This window comes from Lycium barbarum, chromosome 9 (genome assembly GCF_019175385.1).
Source record: "Lycium barbarum isolate Lr01 chromosome 9, ASM1917538v2, whole genome shotgun sequence".
Taxonomy (NCBI): Eukaryota; Viridiplantae; Streptophyta; class Magnoliopsida; order Solanales; family Solanaceae; genus Lycium; species Lycium barbarum.
The window spans coordinates 60,419,000-60,442,116 of NC_083345.1; the positions used below are offsets into that span (position 1 = coordinate 60,419,000).

The window sequence follows — 23,117 nt, forward strand, 5'->3', positions numbered from 1 at the left end:
CCCTTGCTCAGCTCCGTTCCGAGCGTTCCTCCGGTCCGGGCGTTCCTCCAGTTCAGAATGAAAGTCTTCACCTATGTTCTTGTAACCTTTTTCCTTCGGTCCCTCGTCTCACCGGTTTGACTCATATCCGATTTTTACCGTATACAGTATCTAGACCTGTGTCTTTGTGTTATAGGTTTACTTTGTCAATCATCAAAACTTCACACATGTCTTATGCCAACAATAGCCCAGAACGCAGACAACCTATGGGTGAAATAGGTCAATCATATCTACATAAAGGACACTAATTGGTGGCAGTATCATGCAACATCAGATTGTTTATGGTAGTGGAAGAAAGTGTGCTCTATTAGGGAGACATTTAAAGGTGGCTATGTGAGGAATGGTTGGCTTACTCAGACTTGAAAATACTTTATTCACAGTGGTTACAAATGGAGAAGGCGAGAGCACAAAGCATGGCTCTGGGGAAGGTGGGTGTGGAGTAGCCTCAATAGCTCAAAGCACAATTTGATATGTTGGTTGGTTGGCAACGATAGGGTCCTCGCTAGAACAAGATTGATCAAATTGATCAAAACGGGGTTGTGCCAGAATAGTAATTGTGCCATGTATGAAAATCAAAATAAATATTGGAGCATTTCTTCTTTCAATATTCTTATTCCCAAGAATACCTTAAGCTGATGCTGCAATGATTGGCCATGGACATCCAAAATGTAGCACTCCAAGGGCTATGGAGGAGAATGACAAGGAAGATCAGGGGTAAGAAGTGTAGAAAATTTGTATTGGCAGTCTTGTCAACATTGATGTATAGCATATGGAAAGCAAGGAATGAAGGTAGTTGGAAACAAAAAGTTCCACATCCGAGCATAATCAGAGACCAAATATAGAGGGATTGCCAAATTATAAAGTACACAATCACATAGATAGGATACTGAATAGAGAGGGCAGGGAATGGATACAAATTATATACAGTAAAAATGCATACATAAAAGATAGTGGATAGGAGGGTAGATTTATGTTTTGGACTTCGAGAGGAGTTGTAGCCCTACCTGGTAGGTATGCAAGCTTTCTCAATGGTCTGTACAGTATTACATTTGTGTAAGTTTTTCCTAGTTCTAGTGATTAATAAAGTTTTTTCGTTCACCAAGAAAAAGATTCAAAAATCTCTTTTTAGTTTTTAAATTTTATGTCCAGTCAAAATAAGATACTTAAATAGAACTGGGGAGTAATATTTTGGGGGTTTTATGTCCTTTGGCTTCTTGTCCCTACAAGCCTAAAACGAAGGCTAAATCCCACAATCTTTGACTATCAACTACTCCCTCTGTTCTAAAATGATTGTTCTCCTTTTTTTTTTAGTCTGTCCAAAAAGATTATTTTCTTTCTATACTTAGAAATAATTTAACTTTATGAGATGAATTACAGCCACACACATATCTAACGCTTGTTTTGAACCACACATTTTAAAAATATTTTTTTATTTTTTAAACTTTATGTCAAGTTAAAAAAGACAATCTTTTTGAACGTAACGAGTAGTTCCCATGAGACATGAGTCAACTCAGAACTCAGTGTCTGTTGTCTGTGTCTGTTAGTCCTTGTGATCACAACCTCTAACTGGGATCAGACAATGTGAACTTTTGACTTTCACATCCTATAACTTTCTTTGCTTTGCCACTCCACTTTCACTTTGTTCAATTTAGCAGGTACACCTCTAATTGTTTAGAAGGAAAATCCTTGGACTATTCTTGTGTCGCGGTGGATTTGTTCTCATTGCACCAAGTCATTATTATATTCACAACCAAACAAATTAAATTAATAAATCTCCCACTGACAGGACTAATTAAATTATCTTAATGAATGAATCTTAGTAATAAGTGAGCACTATAACACTAATTTAATATCGTTTAATCACCTATATATAGCTAAATCTATGGTCTACTAACTCAAATCACAAATATTTTAATTATATATCTAATGAAAAAATTGAAGGCTCTTTGTCCGTTGGCAGACCGAAACTTGAGACAGTGGCAGCTTTTTTGCATGCCTATCCCCCTCCACACAAAAAACAAGGCAAAAACAATTCGATCAAATCCTCAAAGTTGTAATGTCATGCACATTCCCTAATTTCAAAGCAGTGTGGCATAAACATGACTCGTTATTATTATGTAAATAAGCAAAAAGCTAAACCCGGTATACTTAACTTGAAAAATATTGTTGTGTATATATATGCACGTTAACTTTATTCAGATCAATCAAAGACCAAACGACGAAAGACAAAAAAAAATGGAAGAGGAAATGTCAGTGAGGGGACGTGGTGGAGGAGGGACAAAGTGTGGGCGGTGGAATCCCACAAGTGAGCAAGTCAAACTTCCAACTCACTTGTTCAGGTCAGGACTCCGTACCCCAACCACTGATCAGATACAACAGATATCTTCCCAACTTAGCTTTTATGGAAAGACTCAGAGTAAAAATGTCTTTTATTGGTTCCAAAACCATAAAGCTCGTGAAAGACAGAAACGTCATACGGTTTTCCTCGATGAACCAAAAGAGGAAGGACTCCATTTCTCATCATACCAAGACAACAATATCACTTCAACCAAACGTAAGTTACAATATCACCCCTTTTTCCTTTTGTTTTCCCTTTTCATTCTTTTTTTGACTACTTAATTAGTTAAGTCTCACCACATCCCTTACATGCAGGCCTAAATATTTATTTTTTATGACCAAATATGTGTAAATATTTTTTTCCCTTTCGGCTTTTCGGGTGGCGAGATTTGAACTCAGGACTTATTGTCTGCTTTAAAGATATTATGTTAAACTGGCTATCTCATCTAAAAGTTTAAAATACTTTTAAAAACAAGTTCACATTAACTACTTAATTATATTACTAATATCTCAACACTATGTTTTATTCCTTGCAGATTTTTCAGAAATAAGCTATTTTATCCAAGGAGCCGAGCAGCTAGAAAGAGTGAAAGAGACTTTGCAACTCTTTCCACTGAATTCGTTAAATGAATCAGAGTCAGAGAAGCTGAGGTTTTTTGCAGAAGAATGCAAGGAGAACGCTGCGTTTTCATACAATATTGGGACCGAAATGGACCATCCAACATTGGATCTCCGTTTAAACTTCCTGTGATTAGGAAAAAAGCTGGTGTAATTACTGATAGCAGTAATACATATTCCTAGTATTTTAACGGTGGCCTGCAACTTTTAGGTTTTAGCATGAACATAAATTAAGTGTTGTGAGATAGAAGACTCATGCATGGATATGAAATCTTCCATCTATGAGATAACCTAGTTGACTTACAATAGGTTTTCCTAGCTTAAGTGTACCTGCAGTTGTATACATATTAGGAGTGTATTTCTGTATTTCCTAGTTGTTTACTGCTTAGGACTCTACAATTACTATGTGTATAAATATAGCTAATCGTACATGATCAATTCATCAATAATACTCAACCTTCTCTCATCTCCACGGCTGTGTAATTCTAAATGGTATCAGAGCATTAAACACACATCTACGCTGAAAAAACCTGTTATCAGTAAACACAACAATGGCCTCAAACTCTGCCTCTTCTTCCTTGTCCCTCTCTGCTTCCTCACTGAATCACCTTGTGGCTGCTTGTCCTATCAAGCTAAAGCCTACAAACTACCTTATTTGGAGAACTCAAATCATGCGGTTGATGCAAGTCATGAAAGTGACAAAAATAGTCCATGAAAACAAGCCTGAGACAGGACCATCTGAGGACAAAGATGATACTGGAAAGGCTGCTGATGAAAAAGAGAAGGAGAAGATCTCTGAGAGCAGTTGGGATGAACAAGATGTTCTTGTGAGGACATGGATATCAGGAACAATGACTGAGGAAAGTATGTACCTCATTGTTGGATGCAACACTGCCAAAGAGATGTGAGAGTGCTTGGAGAAAGCCTAACTTCAAGCAACAAAGGATAAAGAGTTCCAACTTAAGCAACAACTGCAAAACATTAAGTTAGGGACAAAGAAACTTGATGAGTATTTGAAAGAATTCAAGGGCATATGTGATGGCCTTGCTGCTCTACACAAGCCAGTCGATGAAGATAGCGAAGTCATTAACTTTGCCAGAGGTCTAGGTTCAAAGTATAAGACCTTTAGGACTGTCATGTTGGGCACAGCTCCATATCCCATACTGAATGAATTTGTCAACTCTCTTAGAGGTTTTGACATGAGGGAAGAAGAGGAGGAGATGCCACAACAGAACTACAATATGGTTTTCACTACACAAAGAGGTAGGGGAAGAGGAAACAATAATCAGAGAAGAGGAAACTCCAACTACAATTCAAGAGGAAGGGGTTTCAGACCTGCAGGACAGGCTACCACAAACCAAAACACTCAGAATAACCAAGGCATGCAGGGTTCAAATAATGGAAAAGGAAAAACTAGTACTGAGGCCTATCAAATTTGTGGAAGAAACAATCATTTAGCCTTGAAGTGCTTTTACAGATGGGACTACTCGTATCAGGCTGAAGAAGATCTTCGTCAGGCCTTAGCTGCTGTCAACCTGCAGAATCCTACAGGTGAGGATGAAGCCATGTATATGGACTCAGGTGCCACCACACACATAACAAATACAACAGGTAATCTGTCTGATCTCCACACTTATAAAGGAACTGATAAAATAATTGTTGGGAATGGTGCACAGTTAGATATTACACACGTTGGCAATACAAAGAAATCAGGATTGCATATTAAGGATATACTTGTAGTTCCCAACATTGCAAAAAGGCTTTTGTCAATTAGTAAAATTGCAAAGGATAATTGTGCAAAACTTGAGTTTGATGAGTTTGGTTTTTCTGTTAAGGACAAGAAGTCAGGGATACTACTGGCCAAGGGACCTAATACAAAAGGACTGTATCAACTGGAAGATAACAACGTCTATGCCTTAGCAGCAACACAGGATTGGAAGAAGTCAGAGAGTATTTGGCACTCTAGATTAGGTCATCTTAGTTTGAAGTCTTTAAAATTATTGAGTAGTAGCAAGAATATTGATGTTAGAAGTTGGAATAAAGTGCCTACTGTCTGTACTAGCTGTCAGTTAGGGAAAAGTTGTAAACTTCCTTTTGATTCAAGAAATAAAATTGAGAAGTTTCCTTTACATAAGATACATTGTGATCTCTAGTGTCCAGCACCAGTTGTGTCCTCTCAACATATGAAGTACTATGTGGTCTTTGTGGATGATCATACAAGATATACATGGCTTTATCCCTTAAGAAAGAAATCTGAGTTTTATGAAGTGTTTCTTAAATTCCAAAAGATGGTTGAAAAACAGTTTTCTAACACTATTAAGATATTCCAATGTGATGGAGGTGGTGAATTCATTCAGACTGATTTTGTCAAGCACTTGGAAAACTGTGGTATAATCAGGCATATATCTTGTCCAGACACCCCAGAACAAAATGGCATATCTGAAAGAAAACACAGACATATAGTAGAGACTGGATTGACACTTTTGTTTCATGCTAGATTGCCTCAGTTTCTGTGGGTTGAAGCCTTTTTGACAGCTGTGTTTTTGATAAATAGGATGTCATCTTCAGTTCTAAAGAATGAAGTTCCTTTTGTGAAGTTGCATGGTGTTGAACCAGACTATAACAGCCTGAAAGTCTTTGGTTGTAGGTGTTATCCTTATATAAAGGGACAAAACAAATTTTCACCTAAAACATACCCTTGTGTGTTCATTGGCTATAGCAGTCTACACAAGGGATATAGATGCTATCATCCACAGACTAGGAAAGTCTATGTGTCTAGACATGTTATTTTTGATGAGATTACTCTACCCTATGTTCAAACAGATCAACCAAGTGCCACAGTGTCCTCACCTCACCTAGCTACTTTCCATGAGTTCTTTCCTAATATGCAGGAACAGGCTGAGCTTTCAGGTCACAGTAACATCTCAGGGGAAGTGTTGTTAGAATCTAATAACAATGCTGAGACAAGAGATGATGTGAGCCTTGTGAAAGAACTGCAGACGACTAACACAAACACTGAGTTTGTGCATGAGCTTGCTCAAGCTGCTGCCCATGATGTGGAAGGAAATGTGACACAAGATGATAATCCTAACAGTAGTAAAGATGACACAAACAGTGTCACAAGTGATGATAATGTTCATGCAGGTGATGTTCATACAGGTGGTGATAATGCTCATACACAAGAAAATGGAGGAACTCAAGGTCCTAACAGTGTTGCAGTACAGGATCCACAAGGCATACAATTGGAAGTTGACCTGTCAAAATGGTTTAATGTCACTGGAGATAGTGACAATATACCTATACAAGTCCCCTCAGATCCAAGTGAAGCTGCTCAAACAGGTGAATTAGAAGCAGCAGAAGGACATGACGTGATGACTAGACACAAGGCAAAGAAAATGCCCATGACTCACACTTCATTGACTGCTGAAAAGATAGATGTGGAGCAAAAAAGTGTGAAACAAGCACTTGCTAGTCCCCACTGGTATGAAGCTATGCAAGAGGAAATTGATGCACTAAACAAGAATCAGACTTGGATTCTTGTTTCCAGAACTGCAGACATGAATATTGTTGGCTCAAGATGGGTGTTCAAGACTAAGTTGAAGTCTGATGGCACTATTGATAGATACAAAGCCAGGTTGGTTGCCAAGGGATACTCACAACTTGAAGGCATTGATTTTGAAGAAACATTTAGTCCAGTAGTCAAAGCTACAACTATAAGGGGTGGTTATGTCTGCTGCTATAAGCTTGCACTGGTCTATAAGGCAATTGGATGTTAAGAATGCTTTTTTACATGGATTTCTTCAAGAAGAAGTGTATATGAGTCAGCCACCAGGGTTTATTGATCCATGATATCCAAATCATGTATGTCTCCTCAAGAAGGCATTGTATGAGCTCAAACAAGCACCTAGAGCCTGGTTTGACAGGTTTAGTATTTACTTACTACACCTTGGTTTTCAATGCAGCAAAGCAGACTCATCATTGTTCGTCGTTAAGAATAGAAGAGGTATTATCTTAATTCTTCTATATATGGATGACATTATTATCACTGGAAGCTCAGATGAGTTCATTAGTGATATAATTTCTGGCCTTGCAAAAGAGTTTGCTATGAAAGATCTTGGACCATTACACTTCTTCTTAGGAATTGAAGTACATTATTTCAAAGGAGGGATCCATCTGAGTCAAGGGAAGTATGTTGCAGAATTGCTGAAGAAGACTAATATGGCACTTGCAAAACCAGTTGGCAGACCTTTGGCACAAAAACATGGTCTACAACTAGCAACAGGAAACACAGCTGATGCACCATTGTATATGAGTGTTGTAGGAAGTCTCCAATATCTGTGTCTAACTAGGCCTGATATATCACATGCAGTTAATCTAGTTAGCCAGTTTATGCAGGCTCCAAACACTGAACATTTTTAGGCTGTAAAGAGGATTCTTAGATATGTGAGAGGGACATCAAACTATGGTCTGAGGTTGCTAGCTAGATCACCACTTACATTGTATGGATTCTCAGATGCAGATTGGGGAGGTTGTGCAATAACAAGGAAGTCAACTACAGGTTACTCAATATATCTAAGTGCAAATTGCATCTCTTGGGCCTCTAGAAAGCAGCATACAGTGTCAAGGTCCAGTGCTGAAGCAGAATATAGAGCACTGGCCTCAATAGCAACTGAAATGACTTGGATAATATACATTCTTAATGATATAGGAGTGTACTTGAAATCAGCACCAACACTATTTTGTGACAACATCAGTGCATTATACATGAGAGTAAATCCAGTTTTACATGCTAGAACTAAACATGTGGAAATGGATTATCACTTTGTAAGGGAGAAGGTAGCTAGAGGACAGCTTGTGACACACTTTGTGAGAACTAAAGATCAACTGGCAGATATTCACACTAAGGCATTGACAAAGCAGGAGTTCACAAGATTCAGAAGCAAGCTAGGAGTGTGCATACCACCACCTCACAAGCTTGAGGGGAAGTGTTGTGAGATAGAAGACTCATGCATGGATATGAAGTCTTCCATCTATGAGATAACCTAGTTGACTTACAATAGGTTTTCCTAGCTTAAGTGTACATGCAGTTGCATACATATTAGGAGTATATTTCTGTATTTCCTAGTTGTTTACTGCTTAGGACTCTACAATTACTATGTGTATAAATAGAGCTAATCGTACATGATCAATTCATCAATAATACTCAACCTTCTCTCATCTCCACGGCTGTGTAATTCTACATTAAGATCATTATTAGTAGTATGAATAGAAAATAGTAATAGCAGGTGTGGTTGAAAGTCTAATGTGATGAATTTGTGAAATGCACATCCCTCAAGAAATTGAGTTGAAACTTGTAATATGATTCGACATTCTCCTCTGCATGCTCCCTGGGACTTTTGTTTTTACTCTCTCTGCTTACTCTGCCGGATATTTTTATATACGGTAAAAACCGGGTATATGTTAAACCGGTGGGACCGAAGGCCGAGGGAAGAAAGGGGCAAGAACGTGCATGAAGGTTCCCATTCTGAACCGGGGAAATGCTTGGACCGGAGCAAAGGAAGGGCGTCATTTGGTCCGGTTCTTCCATGACCGGTTGTTTGAGGCCGTATGTCCGTTTGGTCGTGGCCGGTGGTCCGGGAGATCCGTTGCGCGGTTGCCACACGTCGATGACGTCCTGCAGTGTTCAACTGTCAATCGTACGGGTGTCAGACCGTACGGTCTACCTAATCCAACTCAGAACTTTTTCTTTATTCTATTATTTTTTATGTTGTATGAAGCCCATGGGGCAACACTATAAATATGGGGGCATTATCCTCCTTTTAGAGGGTTGGCTTCCACATTACCAAGAACTCTTGTAATAGCAAAATATACAAATCTCCCTCTTAATATATCAGATTCGATCCATATTTATTGTGCTTAATTCTTACGTTTCCTAAATCAAATGTCGTTTATGTATTAATAGATACTCGAGTACATAGCAAACCATTGATCATTAATTTCTCCTTTATAGCATATTCATATATTTCTTCTCTCTATCAAATAAGTACAAGATATAGCCACATATCCTATACCTCACTTACAATTTTAATTGATTATCCAAATCCGGGGTAAACAGTTTGGCGCCCATCGTGGGGCTAGGATAATAGTGGTCTTTTATCTTGATCTATACCTTACCCATCTAAATCAAAAACACCTTCTGTTCGTGTCTGAAGAAATAGACTAAATGGCTGACAGTGGGCAATCTGGTCACGTCAAAAATAACGAAATCATGGTCGAAAACAAAGGAAGCGGTCCACGAGGACCACCAAACCCCGCTGATCCTAACCCCGTTAATTCGAGGGAGGGCCTCAACCGTCAAAACACCGTGGATCAGGAGAATGCCACCTTACCGGCCACTGATCCTCTAAATACCCACAATTCTGTTACTTTGTCCCGGCACAGGTCCGGAAAGAACTGGGAACACCTAATGATAATATTGACTTACGTTTAATTTTTGAAATGTTGCAGGAGCAGAGAGCGGCGATTGCCGAACAGGGAATCGTAATAGCCCGGTTGCAAAACGGAGGGGATACAACGACCCCGGAAAAAATGAGCGGTGTTGCTGAACCCAGAAGGGAGGAGGCACGCGTTATCGAGAGAAATGGATCTGGAGCTGGATCTTCCACCGAGTTTCTGAAAATGCTCGAGACTTTGGCAAAGCGGGTAGACTCGACCGAAAAGAGGGTCGAAACATACAACTCTCGGGTGGATCAAATACCGGGGGCTCCGCCTTTACTGAAGGGGCCGGATTCGAAGAGGTACATCCAAAGGCCTTTTCCTCCGAGTGCAGCACCGAAATTAATCCCGAAGAGGTTTAAAATGTCGGATATCCAGAAATATGACGGCACAACAGACCCGCACGAACACGTGACCTCATACACATGCGCCATAAAAGGCAATGATATGGAGGAGGACGAAATTGAATCGGTATTGCTGAAAACGTTCGGGGAATCCTTGTCAAAAGGAGCATTGACATGGTACGACCATCTGCCCGAACATTCGATCACTTCTTTCGAAATGCTCGCTGATGCCTTCATCAAAGTTCACACCGGTGCCAAAAAGGTGCAGGCCCGTAAGGTCGATATTTTTCGTATAACCCAAAGAGACGATGAGTTACTGCGTGAATTTGTCAACCGATTCCAAAGGGAACGGATGGAACTTCCCCCGGTTCCAGAAGAATGGGCCGCACAAGCTTTCACAAAGGGGCTCAATGTTTAAAGTTCAACAGCTTCGTTCAAATTAAAATAAAGCTTTCTAGAATATGAGGCTGTGACATGGGCTGATGTCCATAACCGATACGAGTCGAAGATTCGGGTGGAGGATGATTAATTCGAGCTCCCCCCGGGGCTAATAAATGTGAATAAAAATTTTGAGAGACCAAGGAAGAGTTACGAAACAAAGGCCGAATCATTGAAGGAAAGGTATCGGCCATACTCCCATTCAGAGAAGCAAAGTTTTAGGTCGGAAAAATCAAGGGTGAGCCCAAGTCGTTTCCCCGATCGGGGTAGTAAACGGGTCGAGCGCCCATCGAACAGTCGGGGTCTCTCATTCAGGAGCGATGCCAGAAGCTCTGCCGGCAACAAGGACTCACCAAAGATATCGGATTACAACTTCAACGTCAGTACCTCGGGTCTCATCTCGGCCATCGGTCGTGTCCCGGATGTAAGATGGCCGAGACCTCTAAGGTCGGATCCGGGCCAACGGGACCCGAGCATGGTGTGTGAATACCATGGAACCTATGGTCACAGAATCGAGGATTGTCGCCAGTTGAGAGAGGAGGTAGCCCGGTTACTGAAGAATGGTCATCTCCGAGAACTGCTGAGTGAACGAGCCAAAAGTCACTATAGGGAAAAGGAAGCTCATCGAAAGGCCGAGCCCGTAGAACCCCAGCATATAATCAACATGATAGTTGGGGGTATCGATGTCCCTCGGGGGCCGGTGATGAAACGGGCCAAGGTTTCTGTTGTTCGCGAAAAGCACAGCCGGGATCATTTACCCGAGGGTTCTATCTCTTTCAGCAACGAGGACGTAGAGGGCATCATTCAATCGCACAATGATGCATTGGTAATTTCTGTACTTATCTTTAAAACTAAGGTTAAACGTATTTTGATTGACCCAGGTAGCTCGGCGAACATCATCCGGTGGAGAGTGGTCGAACAGCTAGGGCTGCTCGATCAGATCGTACCGGTAGCCCGGGTACTCAGTGGGTTCAACATGGCGAGCGAAACCACAATAGGAGAGATCTCATTGCCTGTGAACATCGATGGCACTATCCAGCAAACGGTTTTCTATGTAATTGAAGGGGACATGAAGTATAATGCATTGCTGGGTAGACCCTGGATACATAGCATGAGGGTCGTGCCCTGAACACTGCATCAGCTGCTGAAATTCCCCACCCGGAAGGGATAAAAACCATCCGAGGTGAACAACCCGCTGCAAGGGAGATGTTCGCAGTTGAGGAAGAAACACCTCAGCCCAAATAATCGGTTCAGAAGGGAGAAGATCTAACCGGGAGAGAGGACACCAAATAGCATCAAAGCGCGTCGGGTCGGATCCGGGGTGTGAAGGGGATGATTTCGATGTACCCAGATCGTTTGTCATGCCGGATGACTCGGATGCAACCAAGTCGACTGTAGAGGAGCTGGAGCATATCATCTTGTTCGAGTACCTACCGGACAGAACGGTATACCTAGGCACGGGGCTAACCCCGGAGCTCAGGAACGAGTTAATTGAATTGCTTCGAGCTAACGCAGATTGCTTCGCATGGTCCCATATAGATATGATAGGTATATCACCAGAAGTAGCAGCTCACAAGCTTAGCTTGGACGGGAAGTTTCCCCCGGTGAATCAGAAGAGAAGGCCCATGGCGGAAGCAAAACACGCCTTCGTAAAAGACGAGGTAACAATGATTTTAAAAATAGGTTCCATCCGGGAGGTAAAGTACCCGGAATGGCTGGCTAATGTGGTAGTGGTGCCCAAGAAAGGTAATAAACTTCGAATGTGTGTTGATTACAAGGATTTAAATAAATCATGCTCGAAGGATTCATTTTCGTTGCCTCACATAGACAGAATGATCGATGCTACGGCCGGGCATGAGATGTTAAGTTTTCTCGATGCTTACTCCGGGTATAACCAAATTCGGATGCACCCAGAGGATCAAGAGAAAACATCCTTCATTACCCGATACAGGACTTACTATTATAATGTGCCTTTTGGCCTAAAAAATGCCGGTGCAACGTACCAACGCCTAGTTAATGAGATGTTCGAAGAACAAATAGGAAAAACAATAGAAGTTTATATTGACGACATGGTTGTTAAGTCCCTGGAAACAAAGGACCATTTAAAGTATTTGCAGGAAACCTTCGATGTGCTCCGCAAGTATAACATGAAGCTTAACCTGGAAAAATGCGCCTTTGGCGTCCGGTCCAGTAAATTTTTGGGCTTCATGGTGTCGAACCGGGGTATCGAAATCAATCCGGACAAAATCAAGGCCATCGAGGATATCGAAGTAGTGAACAACGTCAAAGGAGTGCAGAGGCTCACTAGAAGGATAACGACGCTAAGCCGTTTCATATCAAGATCCTCGGACAAGAGCCACCACTTCTTCTCCTTACTGAGGAAGAAGAACAATTTCGTTTGGATGCCAGAGTGTCAAAAGGCTTTACAAGAATTAAAAAGATACCTGTCCAGCCCACCGCTGCTGCACACGCCAAAAACGGACGAGCGGCTTTTTCTCTACCTTGCTATCTCCAAAGTAGCGGTACGTGGCATTTTTGACCGAGAAGAATCAGGTACACAATTCCCTATCTATTACGTGAGTAGAACTTTAGGGGATGCGGAGACCCGTTATCCCCATTTGGAAAAATTAGCATTGGCACTAGTAAGCGCTTCTAGAAAGCTCAAGCCCTACTTTCAATGCCATCCGATATGTGTAGTAACTACTTACCCCCTAAAAAACATCATGCATAAACCGGAATTATCGGGTAGGTTAACTAAATGGGCTGTAGAAATTAGCGGGTATGACATCGAGTACAAACCTTGAACGGCCATCAAGTCCCAGATCTTGGCCGACTTCGTGGCAGATTTCGCTCCGGCTATGGTCCCCGAGGTCGAGAAAGAACTTCTGCTGACCCCGGGAAAGGCCTCGGGTATTTGGTCTCTACACACGGACGGGGCCTCGAACCTCAAAGGTTCCGGGCTAGAAATCGTCCATAGAACCCCGGCCGGGGATGCCATTCGACAGTCCATTAGAACTGCTAAATTGACTAACAATGAAGCCGAGTATGAGGCTATGATTGCAGGTTCGGAACTGGCCCGAGGTATGGGGGCTGAAATAATCGAGGCAAAGTGCGATTCGCTTTTGGTCGTAAACCAGGTGAACGGCGTCTTCGAGGTCAAGGATGAATGAATGCAGAGGTATCTTGAAAAAATCCAAGTGATACTACATCGATTTAAAGAATGGACCATACAACACATACTGAGGGAGCAGAACAGCGAAGCCGATGCATTAGCAAATTTGGGATCCTCGGTCGAAGGGGAGGAAATCAACCCTAGTACAACGGTGCACTTGATAAACACGACGATAGAAAACGGACACGCCGAAATAAACACAATGGGTTTCACATGGGATTGGCGCAACAAGTACATCGACTACTTGCCTGATGGGAAGCTCCTGAATGACCTGAAAGAATCACGGTCCTTAAGGACCAAAGCTGCGCGTTTTTGTTTGGTAGACGACCAATTGTATCGACGGTCTTTCTTCGGACCCTTGGTGAAGTGTTTGGGTCCCGGAGAGACGGAGTATGTGACGAGAGAGGTGCATGAAGGAACCTGCGGCAATCACTCCGGTGCCGATGCTCTGGTCCGAAAGATTATCAGGGCCGGTTATTATTGGAACCAGATGGAGGAAGACTTAAAGAACTTTGTCCGTAAATGCGACGGGTGTCAGAGACATGCTCCGATGATTCATCAGCCCGGGGAGTTGTTGCATTCGGTGGTGTCACCCTGGCCTTTCATGAAGTGGGGAATGGACATCATCGGTCCATTACTATGGGCACCAGGTAAAGCCCGTTTTATTGTGCTTATGACTGATTATTTCTCCAAATGGGTTGAAGCACAGGCCTTTGAAAAAATCAGAGAAAAGGAAGTCATTGATTTCATATGGGATCACATCATCTGTCGTTTTGGCATCCACGCTGAGATAACTTGTGATAACGAGCCCCAGTTCGTGGGTGGCAAAGTCAACAAATTCCTCGAAGGGTTGAAGATCGAGAAAGTTGTATCAACTCCGTATCACCCGTGTGCGAACGGACAGGCGGAATCTACGAACAAGACAATAATAAAAAATCTGAGGAAAAGACTTGAAGCATCAAAGCATCATTGGAGAGAAATATTACCGGAGGTACTATGGGCCTACAGAACTACTTCGAAATCAAGCACGGGGGAAACTCCTTTCTCGTTGGTCTACGGGGCTGAAGCCCTTATCCCCGTGGAAGTCGGTGAACCGACCCTCCGGTTCCAGTATACAACTGAGGAGTCAAACGAGGAGGCCATGGCCGTCAGACTCAACCTCACGGATGAACTTCGCGAAAAGACGTTGGTCCGTATCGCAGCCCAGAAATAAAGGGTGGAAAGGTACTACAATCGGAGAGCCAATTTTCGTCATTTCCAAGTTGGGGACTTGGTGCTCCGAAAAGTTGCCTTGAACACCAAGAATCCCAACGAAGGAAAACTGGGTCCGAACTGGGAAGGACCTTACAAGATAACCGAGGTAATGGGTAAAGGATCATACCAATTAGAGTCCATGGACGGGCAATGGTTGTGCAATAATTCGAATGTGGCACATTTGAAAAGATACTACTGTTGAGGTAAAAACACCCTATGTTTTCTATCTTGACCTTTCCTTTTTTGCAGGAAGCCGATTACCAGGCAAAGAAAAGAATCTAAATCTGAAAACACGTGTTGCACTCTTTTCCTTAGTGCGGTTTTGTCCCAAAATGGGTTTTCCGACAAGGTTTTTAATGAGGCAACAAGTATAACGTGTTACTTGACAAAGATAAAGGACAAACGTCTGGATTCTCGGGGTCAAACCCAACGAATGGGTACTTAATAGCACTCACCCGATCTTGCAGCTCGGCTAAGAGCTAGGGGACTATCACACCCACTCCGGAGGCCGCCCTCAACAAACAAAATCAGGCCAAAAATGTTAGGTTCCGATGTAAGGACCAAACGATCAAAATGAATCGTGTCCACCAAGTGTTTGCTACGGCAAAAGCAAGGTCGGACCTTCTGCTATAGGTTTCGGTGTAAGGACCAAACGATCAAAATGAATCGTGTCCATTTAGTACTTGCTACGGCAAGAGCAGAAGGAAACAAAATTCTCATGTATACAAACACTTTGCAATGCAAAATTATCGAAAGTTTGGATAGCAATATCTCGGTTATCTTCCTGTTAAAAAACTTTACCCCGGTGATAACCGTCGTATTTCGGCATTACTTCATTCACACACCCTATACCGGGCACTATGGTCAAAATTCAACAAAGGCGACAAGGTCATAGCGAACCGAGCCAAAATCATTAAAAAATTTGACTAAGGCAACGAGGTCACAACGATCGGAGCCGAAATTTTTTAACTCCCCAACCGGGGACTGTTACGTCAAAATTTAGCCAAGGATGAGATTTGGGTGCCCGAAAGAATACCGACCCTAAAATATTGCCGAAAAATACCGGCCCTAAGGAAATGCCTATCGTGATTCGGAGGCTCTGAATTTACAAAGCATTAGGTAAGTCCTACGGTCACAGTGAACTAATGACTACGAGTCAGCTTGTCCTTAAAACGGAACAACAATTCGGGCAAAAATAATAGCGAACATTCAAACGAAGAAACAAGAAATATGCATTTTTCATTTATACAAGGGGTGTTTTTACATCAAAAAATCAAAGTCCTACAAAGGCAAAAAATAAAATTACAAAAGGCTAAGTACCGGCCCAAATCTATCCGGAATGGCTGGAGCCGGAGTGCTCAGACACTGTCCGCTCGGAGTCATCAGAGTCAGAACCGAGGGCACCCTTTGCCTCTTCCTCGATTCTTTTAGCCTCGAGAATAAGGGCCGACAGATCCGTAAAACCGTGCTCAGCTTGCTCAAGGGTGATCCTCCGAGATTTCCATTTTTCGTATTCAGCGGCAATGGTAGTATGAGCCTCGGCGACCTCGACGCTCTTCAAAGCTTCATCTAAATCGGCCTCGGCCTGGGTTAACTTCACCGCTAGAGCATCCCGAGCCTCTCCAAGAACATTCTACATTTGGATGGCTGATTGAAGCTCGGCCTGGAGAGTGTTATTTGCATCGGCCATCTCCTTAAGCTCATTTTTTAGATCATCACACATCTGGGCCCTGCTCTCCGCCTTCTCCTCGAACACCCTTCCACGCTCTTGGTATCGGGCACGCTCAGATTAGAGCAGCCGATTCCTCTCGGCCTGGCTCGCAGTGTCTGATTTCACCAAATCCAGCTTCCCCCGGAGTTGGGAGAAGGTGGTTTCGAGCTCACCGAGCCTCGAAGAAATTTGAGCGTTGTCTTGGCTAAGGCCGATCTTGTCAGGTTCGAGACTCCGATTGTATTCGGTCATCGTGGCCAGCTCACTCTTTAGCTGACGGTTTTCGGCATTTATTGCGTCAACCTCTGGTCAGAGATTGGAAAGAGCGACTGCTCGGTTCAACTCCCCTTCTTTCTCCTGAAGAAGGTGCATATATTTCTCCTTTTCTAGGCCCTAGGCATCCAGTTGGCCCCTAATATCATCCATCTCTTGCTAGGCGCAGATGAAGGCTTCGTTGACGAGCACCACACTCTGCAAATGAAGCAAGTTAAAAACTTGAACAAAAAAAGGCTAAAATTCTCAGTGAAGTTATGCAAGGACGGCTAAAAAATCTTACCCGGTTGCCCGCATGCATACCCTCTTTAATGAGGCACTGCAAAGCGACCCCGGTCATCTTTCGCTTATCCGAATCCGAGACAAGAGGCCGCAGATAGCTCGCCACACCCACCGGGCGAGAAAGAAAGCTGCAGTCCTCGGGGACAGTGACCATAACCGATTTTGTTCTCCTCGGCTCCACGCTTGTGGCCGGAAAGATACTCACCAAGCTGTCCCTGGGCCCAGATTCGGAGGTCCAGCTGGCCTACCTCGTGGCCCGAGGGATCGGGAGATGCCCGAATCCTGCAGCTTCGCCGGTAGCGAGAGGAGTTCCCAAGAACATATCCTCAAATTCGTCAGGCCTCGGAGCCGGAGTAGAGGAACTTGGAGCAGCCTCAGTATCTTCAGCAAAGGTCGGGGGATCCGTAGTTGAAGCAGGCTCATGCTCGGGCGTCAGATGAACGTCAATGGGGATTTCGATCTCCGGGACCGGCTCAGTCCTTTCACAGGCTTCAGCAGCGGTCGCCTCCCCGGGCCTTCTTGTCCTTTGCAGGGGCGCTTCTTCGGAAGAAGTTTCACCTGAAATGTCGACGAAATCAATCGACCTTAGAGGAGCCGGGGAAAGAATTTCTTCCACACCTGTGTGTGAAACTGGAACTAAAAGTCCTTCACCAGCAGAAGGAAGGGGTGGAATGGCGACAGCCTCCTCCGGGATCGGAGCCACGGGAGGATCGGCATCGACTCTCCGAATAATAATGTCGGGCTCTGTTTCATCCCATAAGGTCCGAGTGACGCTCCTCACCCTCTTCTTCGACTTTTGCCCTTTGTCCGAGGGCCTTTTCCTCTTAGCGGCAGCAGCAGCAGCAGCAACAAGGGTACGAGATGTACCCGCTGAGTCAAACTCGGGTGCCGACGTTGTGGGTTTGGCTGCTGACTCCGGCCTGGGATCCACCGAGCCTTTGGGTAAACTTGAAAGTCAAAGACGCAATGAATAAGGATAGTAGAAGGTGCAGTGAACACAGGAAGAAGCAAAATACTACCGTGGTTCTGGGCGACCCATCAGCCACGTGACAGGTGGCCCCACGTTCGGTTATTATGGACATGTTAGCTAAGAAGTGCAGTGACCCATTCTCTTAAGTTCCAGAGGACCTGAGGAATATACCCATTGGCTGAAATGAATAAGAAAAACGGTGAGAAAGTGGGATCAAAATTTGACGAAACATACAGAAGCAATCACTTAAGGGGTCAGACTTACGCTTGTTGTTCCACCTCTCCGGGAAGGGCATGTAACTAGCCGGAATGATGTCCTCGGTCCTCACCTGGACATATCGCTCCAACCATCCCCTGTCTCTGTCCTCGTCCATTTTCGGGAAAAATGGATTCCGGCTACGCTTGGCGAGTTTTATTACGCCACCCCGGAACAACCTCGGGGAGTACAAGCGTATCAGGTGGGCCAGCGTGAGATCCTTTCCGGTATTGTTGGCCAACAACCGGAGGCATGCTATGACCCTCCAAACAATCGGACCAATCTGTGCCAAGGTCACATCATAGGTCCGGCACATGTCCAGGATGATCGGGTCAATCAGAGGGTCGAGCTTGAGGGTGAAAGGGGGGTAAGTATACACATACAAAAAACTTTCCCGGTGGTTAGTGACTGACTCACTCGGCCCGGGGGAAAAAAACCGAACCAGACGGGTGTCCCACCCGCAGTCAGCCCGGACTATGTCGAGCTTCTCCTCAGTAATGGATGAGGGGTATCGCCTCTTCGTCGTACCCCCTATTGGACACCAAAGAAGGTTTTTCAACCTCGAGATCTTTGTTGAAGTTGGGTTTGGCCGGTATAATGTCCGAGGCTGTAGGCTCGAAGGAGCTCTTTGCTTTAGCCGGAGATGCAGGCTCGGTTCCTTGGGACGAAACTGAGGGAATGTCATGGGAAGTGGTCTCAGACATTTTGAAAGTATGGAAAGAAGAAGTTGAGTGGATTCAGAAAGGGAGCTAAAAAGGGGAATAAGAGAACGGACGATATGGGAAGTATCAAAAGATGAGAAGCAACAATAAACAATAACAGAATAGTGAAAGAGAGGGGCAAAGTTGCTTCCTTTCGCGTAGAGTAAACGATGAATCAATAGCGAATTTGGAATAGAGGATGAAAAGCTGTTATGAAGATGAAGAAATGCAGCAAAGAGTGAAAATGAAGAAGGAATGGGTCCTAAAAGTGTTAGAATGAAGAGGTAAAAGGGCCTTATATAGGTAAGGGCTGTGACGGTTACGACTCCCCAACCAACCGGGGAGCGCCACGTGCCCCATAATTAATGAGGAATGACTTGAAACGACGTGCTTGCGGCAGTTGTCAGAGCAGACCATCCGGGATGAGACACGTGGCCGATGGCAGAAGAACGTGGCGCAACTGTTCCTGCCAAAAATGAAAAGATAACGACGGACAAAGGGAGTCACCGGTTTAGTGATTCATCCACTCCCCGTCACTCCGACAAATCTACGATCCAGGAAGTGTGGGGACTATCTGTATACGGTAAAAACCGGGTATATGTTAAACTGGTGGGACCGAAGGCCGAGGGAAGAAAGGGGAAAGAACGTGCATGAAGGTTCCCATTCTGAACCGGGGAAACGCTTGGACCGGAGCAAAGGAAGGGCGTCATTTGGTCGGGTTTTTCCATGAACGGTTGTTCGAGGCCGTATGTCCGTTTGGTCGTGGCCGGTGGTCCGGGAGATCCGTTGCGCGGTTGCCACGCATCGATGACGTCCTGCAGTGTTCAACTGCCAATCGTACGGGTGTCAGACCGTACGGTCTACCTAATCCAACTCAGAACGTTTTCTTTATTCTATTATTTTTTATGTTGTATGAAGCCCATGGGGAAACACTATAAATAGGGGGCATTATCCTCCTTTTAGAGGGTTGGCTTCCACATTACCAAGAACTCTTGTAATAGCAAAATATACAAATCTCCCTCTCAATATATCAGATTCGATCCATATTTATTGTGCTTAATTCTTACATTTCCTAAATCAAATACCGTTTATGTATTAATAGATACACGAGTACATAGCAAACCATTGATCATCAATTGCTCCTTTATAGCATATTCATAAATTTCTTCTCTCTATCAAATAAGTACAAGATATAGCCACATATCCTATACCTCACTTACAATTTTAATTGATTATCCAAATCCGGGGTAAACAATTTTATGAATTTCATTTGCTCGTATAAATGTGAAAGCTTGGAAAATTGGACTATGCTTCGTCTTCCAAGGATTCTTTATATTTCCATGCAGAGTGGTTAGCAAAGCAATCGTTTCGCAATGGCTCGGTTTCCCATTCTGAATTGAATAATAGATCTTACCACGAACTTCGTCTGCTGTTGCTTTGACATTATTTTGGCCGTTTCCTAATCGCCATGAATAGTTGTTCTCCCTTGATTCCATTTTGAATCGACACTCCTCTTAAAAAGATTACTCCTTCTGTTTATTTTTATCGGTGATAATGAACTTTTTACATTTCTTAAGAAATAATAAATGAATGCATATATATTAAAATATTCATATTAACTGATATATAGTGTTAATAGATCAACTTGAGAAATGATTTAGAATGTATGGTTAATGTTAAATGTGAAATAAGAAAAACAAAATTGTTATTGTGTTAAAGTGGACAAACAAAAGTGATTTTTTTTTATTTTTAGAATGGTGTACAAGTAAAAATGAATGAAGGAAAAACTTAATAGAGGTTGTACTTCCTCTGTCTCAATTTGTTTGAAGGTTGACCAATTTGGGGAGTCAAACATCTCTTTCTTTGACCTCAATTTTCTCCAACTCTTTTCATATATTGTAAATTATTCATTATGCATACTTATAATACTTTTTATGTAGTTTTAAAATATGTAAATTTTATTATAAAATACTCAAAGAATTTATGTTTAAAATTAAGTCAAAGAAAAAGTTGTTTGACTCCCCAAACTGGTCAACCTTCAACCAAATTGGGACGGAGGGAGTAGTTATTTAATGATAAGATTAATATTGAAAGAAAATACTAGTAATAAATTATCTTGAATTGCTAAAATGGATAAATTAAAAGAAAACGTATAAAGGACAAGTAAAATAGAAATGGAGGGAGTAACTTTTATTGCATTGAATGTACCAGCAAGGCCAAGACTATTGATTACAATATACTTCATCTCTTTAGATTGAAATTGTTTATTTGATTCGGGAGCAGTTTAAATATGCGGAAAAGGTTCAAATATACTCTTGCCGTTATACTATTGACTCAAATATACCCTTCCTCTATTTAGTTTGTCCAAGGTGAAAATCCAATCCTACACGACATTGACATTTGATGAGGTGGATGTCACGTGGCATGCCACCTCAACACCTCTAACCCATTTTGTCCTCCCCTCTATTTGCCCTTTCACCACTAAAATTTTCTTTCCCTCCACCATTATTGTCACCATTACCGCGACATTGACCAATGGAATAAAGGCACATGGACTTTTAGCTTAAATAATCTAGCAGTGAATTTTCTTCCAACGGGGCTTTCGGTCAAATAACTTAGAGCCTGTTTGGATGAACTTATGCCTATAAGATAAAAACAATAAGTTGGGGTACTCTAACTTATTTGTTTTGGCTGATAAGCTGTTTTCAGCTTATAAGCTGCTTTAGATAAGCTAAGTCAAATGGGCCCAATTATTTTATTGAGCTTATTTTAAGCACAAAATGACTTTAAGCTGGTCAGCCAAGCACTCAAAAAGCTGAAAACAGCTTATAAGCAACTTATAAGTCAATCCAAACGGGCTCTAAAAATGGCAGAACTTTCGGACTAATGTTTCCCCCTCCTTCCTCCATTTGTTTTCCTCCATCAATTTTTTGTTTGTTATTTCATGACAGATGAGTTATGGAAAAAATTCAATACCCTCTTCCCATCTCAAGTAGTAAAAAGAAAGCTGAAAATTAATCAAAACAATAAATTAGTCAACAAGGTTATTAACACAAATTTTAGGTTCAGATCCGCAGTCCATCTTATGGCTGCTAATCACAGTTAAAGAAAAATGAAGATAAACGTGATTTAGTTGGATTACAATCTGTAATAGAGTTGGTAAGAAGGAAGAATAAACTGATGGTGACAAAAAAGTCTACTAATTAGAAATGGTGACAAGTTTGACCAGTCAAAGTCAAACTTGTCTTAAAAATGTGATTAAGTTAAATTGGGACTGAATTATATTTTTTGAAACATATAATCTTTTACAAATTACACAAAATCCCACACACATTATACAAAATCTTCTTCCATCCCACCCCTACGACCCCAACTTCATTTTAGTTCAAAAAAAAAAAGAGCAGTTCCACAGGCGGCAAAGCAAAAAACCGGCAGCCACTGCCTTCATCTCGAATTGCCCATCTTCAAAATAAATATTCTTCCTCGTCGCTGCTGCTGCTCGTTTCTCTCTCTCTCTCCATTGTTGCTGCTTCTCTATTCCTTGTCGCTGCTTCCCGAATCGGTAAAGTTTTTCTTTCACTTGGTTCAAAATTTAGGGTTGTGAAATCAAAGTGTGGAAATGATGATTTTGGTTAGAGAAGATGAAGAAGAACATGGATTTGTCTTGAATGTTTTTTGTTTTGTTGTAGTTTGGGGTATTTGATGCATTTGTTGCACTTGTTGGGATTTGTGAGTTTGTAAATAGAGGTTGCTTTTGGTGTTGTTTTTGTTCTTGTTCTCCTTATTGTTTAGAAAAAAAGGCTTGCAATTTTGTTGATGTTTTCCAACAACTGAGGTTACCTGTTGCAACATATTCAACACTTGTTTGACAGTTGCAAACATCTGCGGAGGTTGGATGGTAAAAAAACCCCTATTTGGTGTATTTTGTTTAAGTTGTGAGTGAGATTTGTGATGGTTGGGTGTTTGTAGTGAAATATAGATCTTTTGTAGTTAAATTTAGATGTTTTTGCTGTTGTTGTTGCTGTCATGGTATGGTTTAGAAAAGTTTTGATTTTATCCAACAGCTGTTGGATAAAATCAAAACAATTGTTAAGGTTTTTGCGGCAATTGAAGTAGTTGTTGCAGCATATTAACAAGCTGTTGTAAAAAATCAAAACAGTTGCTAAGCTGTTGGTACTGTTTTTCTATTTCCAACAGCTTAAGATTCTGCTGCAACAAGTAATAAGTT

At 42.3% G+C, this 23,117-nt stretch overlaps 2 protein-coding genes across 2 annotated transcripts; both read left to right on the plus strand.

The window, feature by feature from the left end:
* The first annotated feature begins 2,274 nt into the window (after positions 1-2,274).
* On the plus strand, positions 2,275-3,127 carry LOC132611942 (WUSCHEL-related homeobox 5-like). The gene is made up of 2 exons (XM_060326297.1): positions 2,275-2,593; positions 2,913-3,127. Exons 1-2 carry the CDS (start codon positions 2,275-2,277, stop codon positions 3,125-3,127), a joined length of 534 nt encoding a protein of 177 aa, XP_060182280.1.
* Positions 3,128-7,020: 3,893 nt separating this feature from the next.
* On the plus strand, positions 7,021-8,040 carry LOC132611943 (uncharacterized mitochondrial protein AtMg00810-like). The gene is made up of 2 exons (XM_060326299.1): positions 7,021-7,371; positions 7,414-8,040. Exons 1-2 carry the CDS (start codon positions 7,021-7,023, stop codon positions 8,038-8,040), a joined length of 978 nt encoding a protein of 325 aa, XP_060182282.1.
* The last annotated feature ends 15,077 nt before the right edge of the window (positions 8,041-23,117 follow it).

Excerpts from the sequence above, each read along its gene's own strand:
- LOC132611942 (XM_060326297.1), top strand. The coding sequence starts at position 2,275 with ATGGAAGAGGAAATGTCAGTGAGGGGACGTGGTGGAGGAGGGACAAAG. Across the intron at positions 2,594-2,912 it reads CAATATCACTTCAACCAAAC|ATTTTTCAGAAATAAGCTAT; the intron begins GTAAGTTACAAT and ends TATTCCTTGCAG.
- LOC132611943 (XM_060326299.1), top strand. The coding sequence starts at position 7,021 with ATGGATGACATTATTATCACTGGAAGCTCAGATGAGTTCATTAGTGAT. Across the intron at positions 7,372-7,413 it reads TATCACATGCAGTTAATCTA|GCTGTAAAGAGGATTCTTAG; the intron begins GTTAGCCAGTTT and ends GAACATTTTTAG.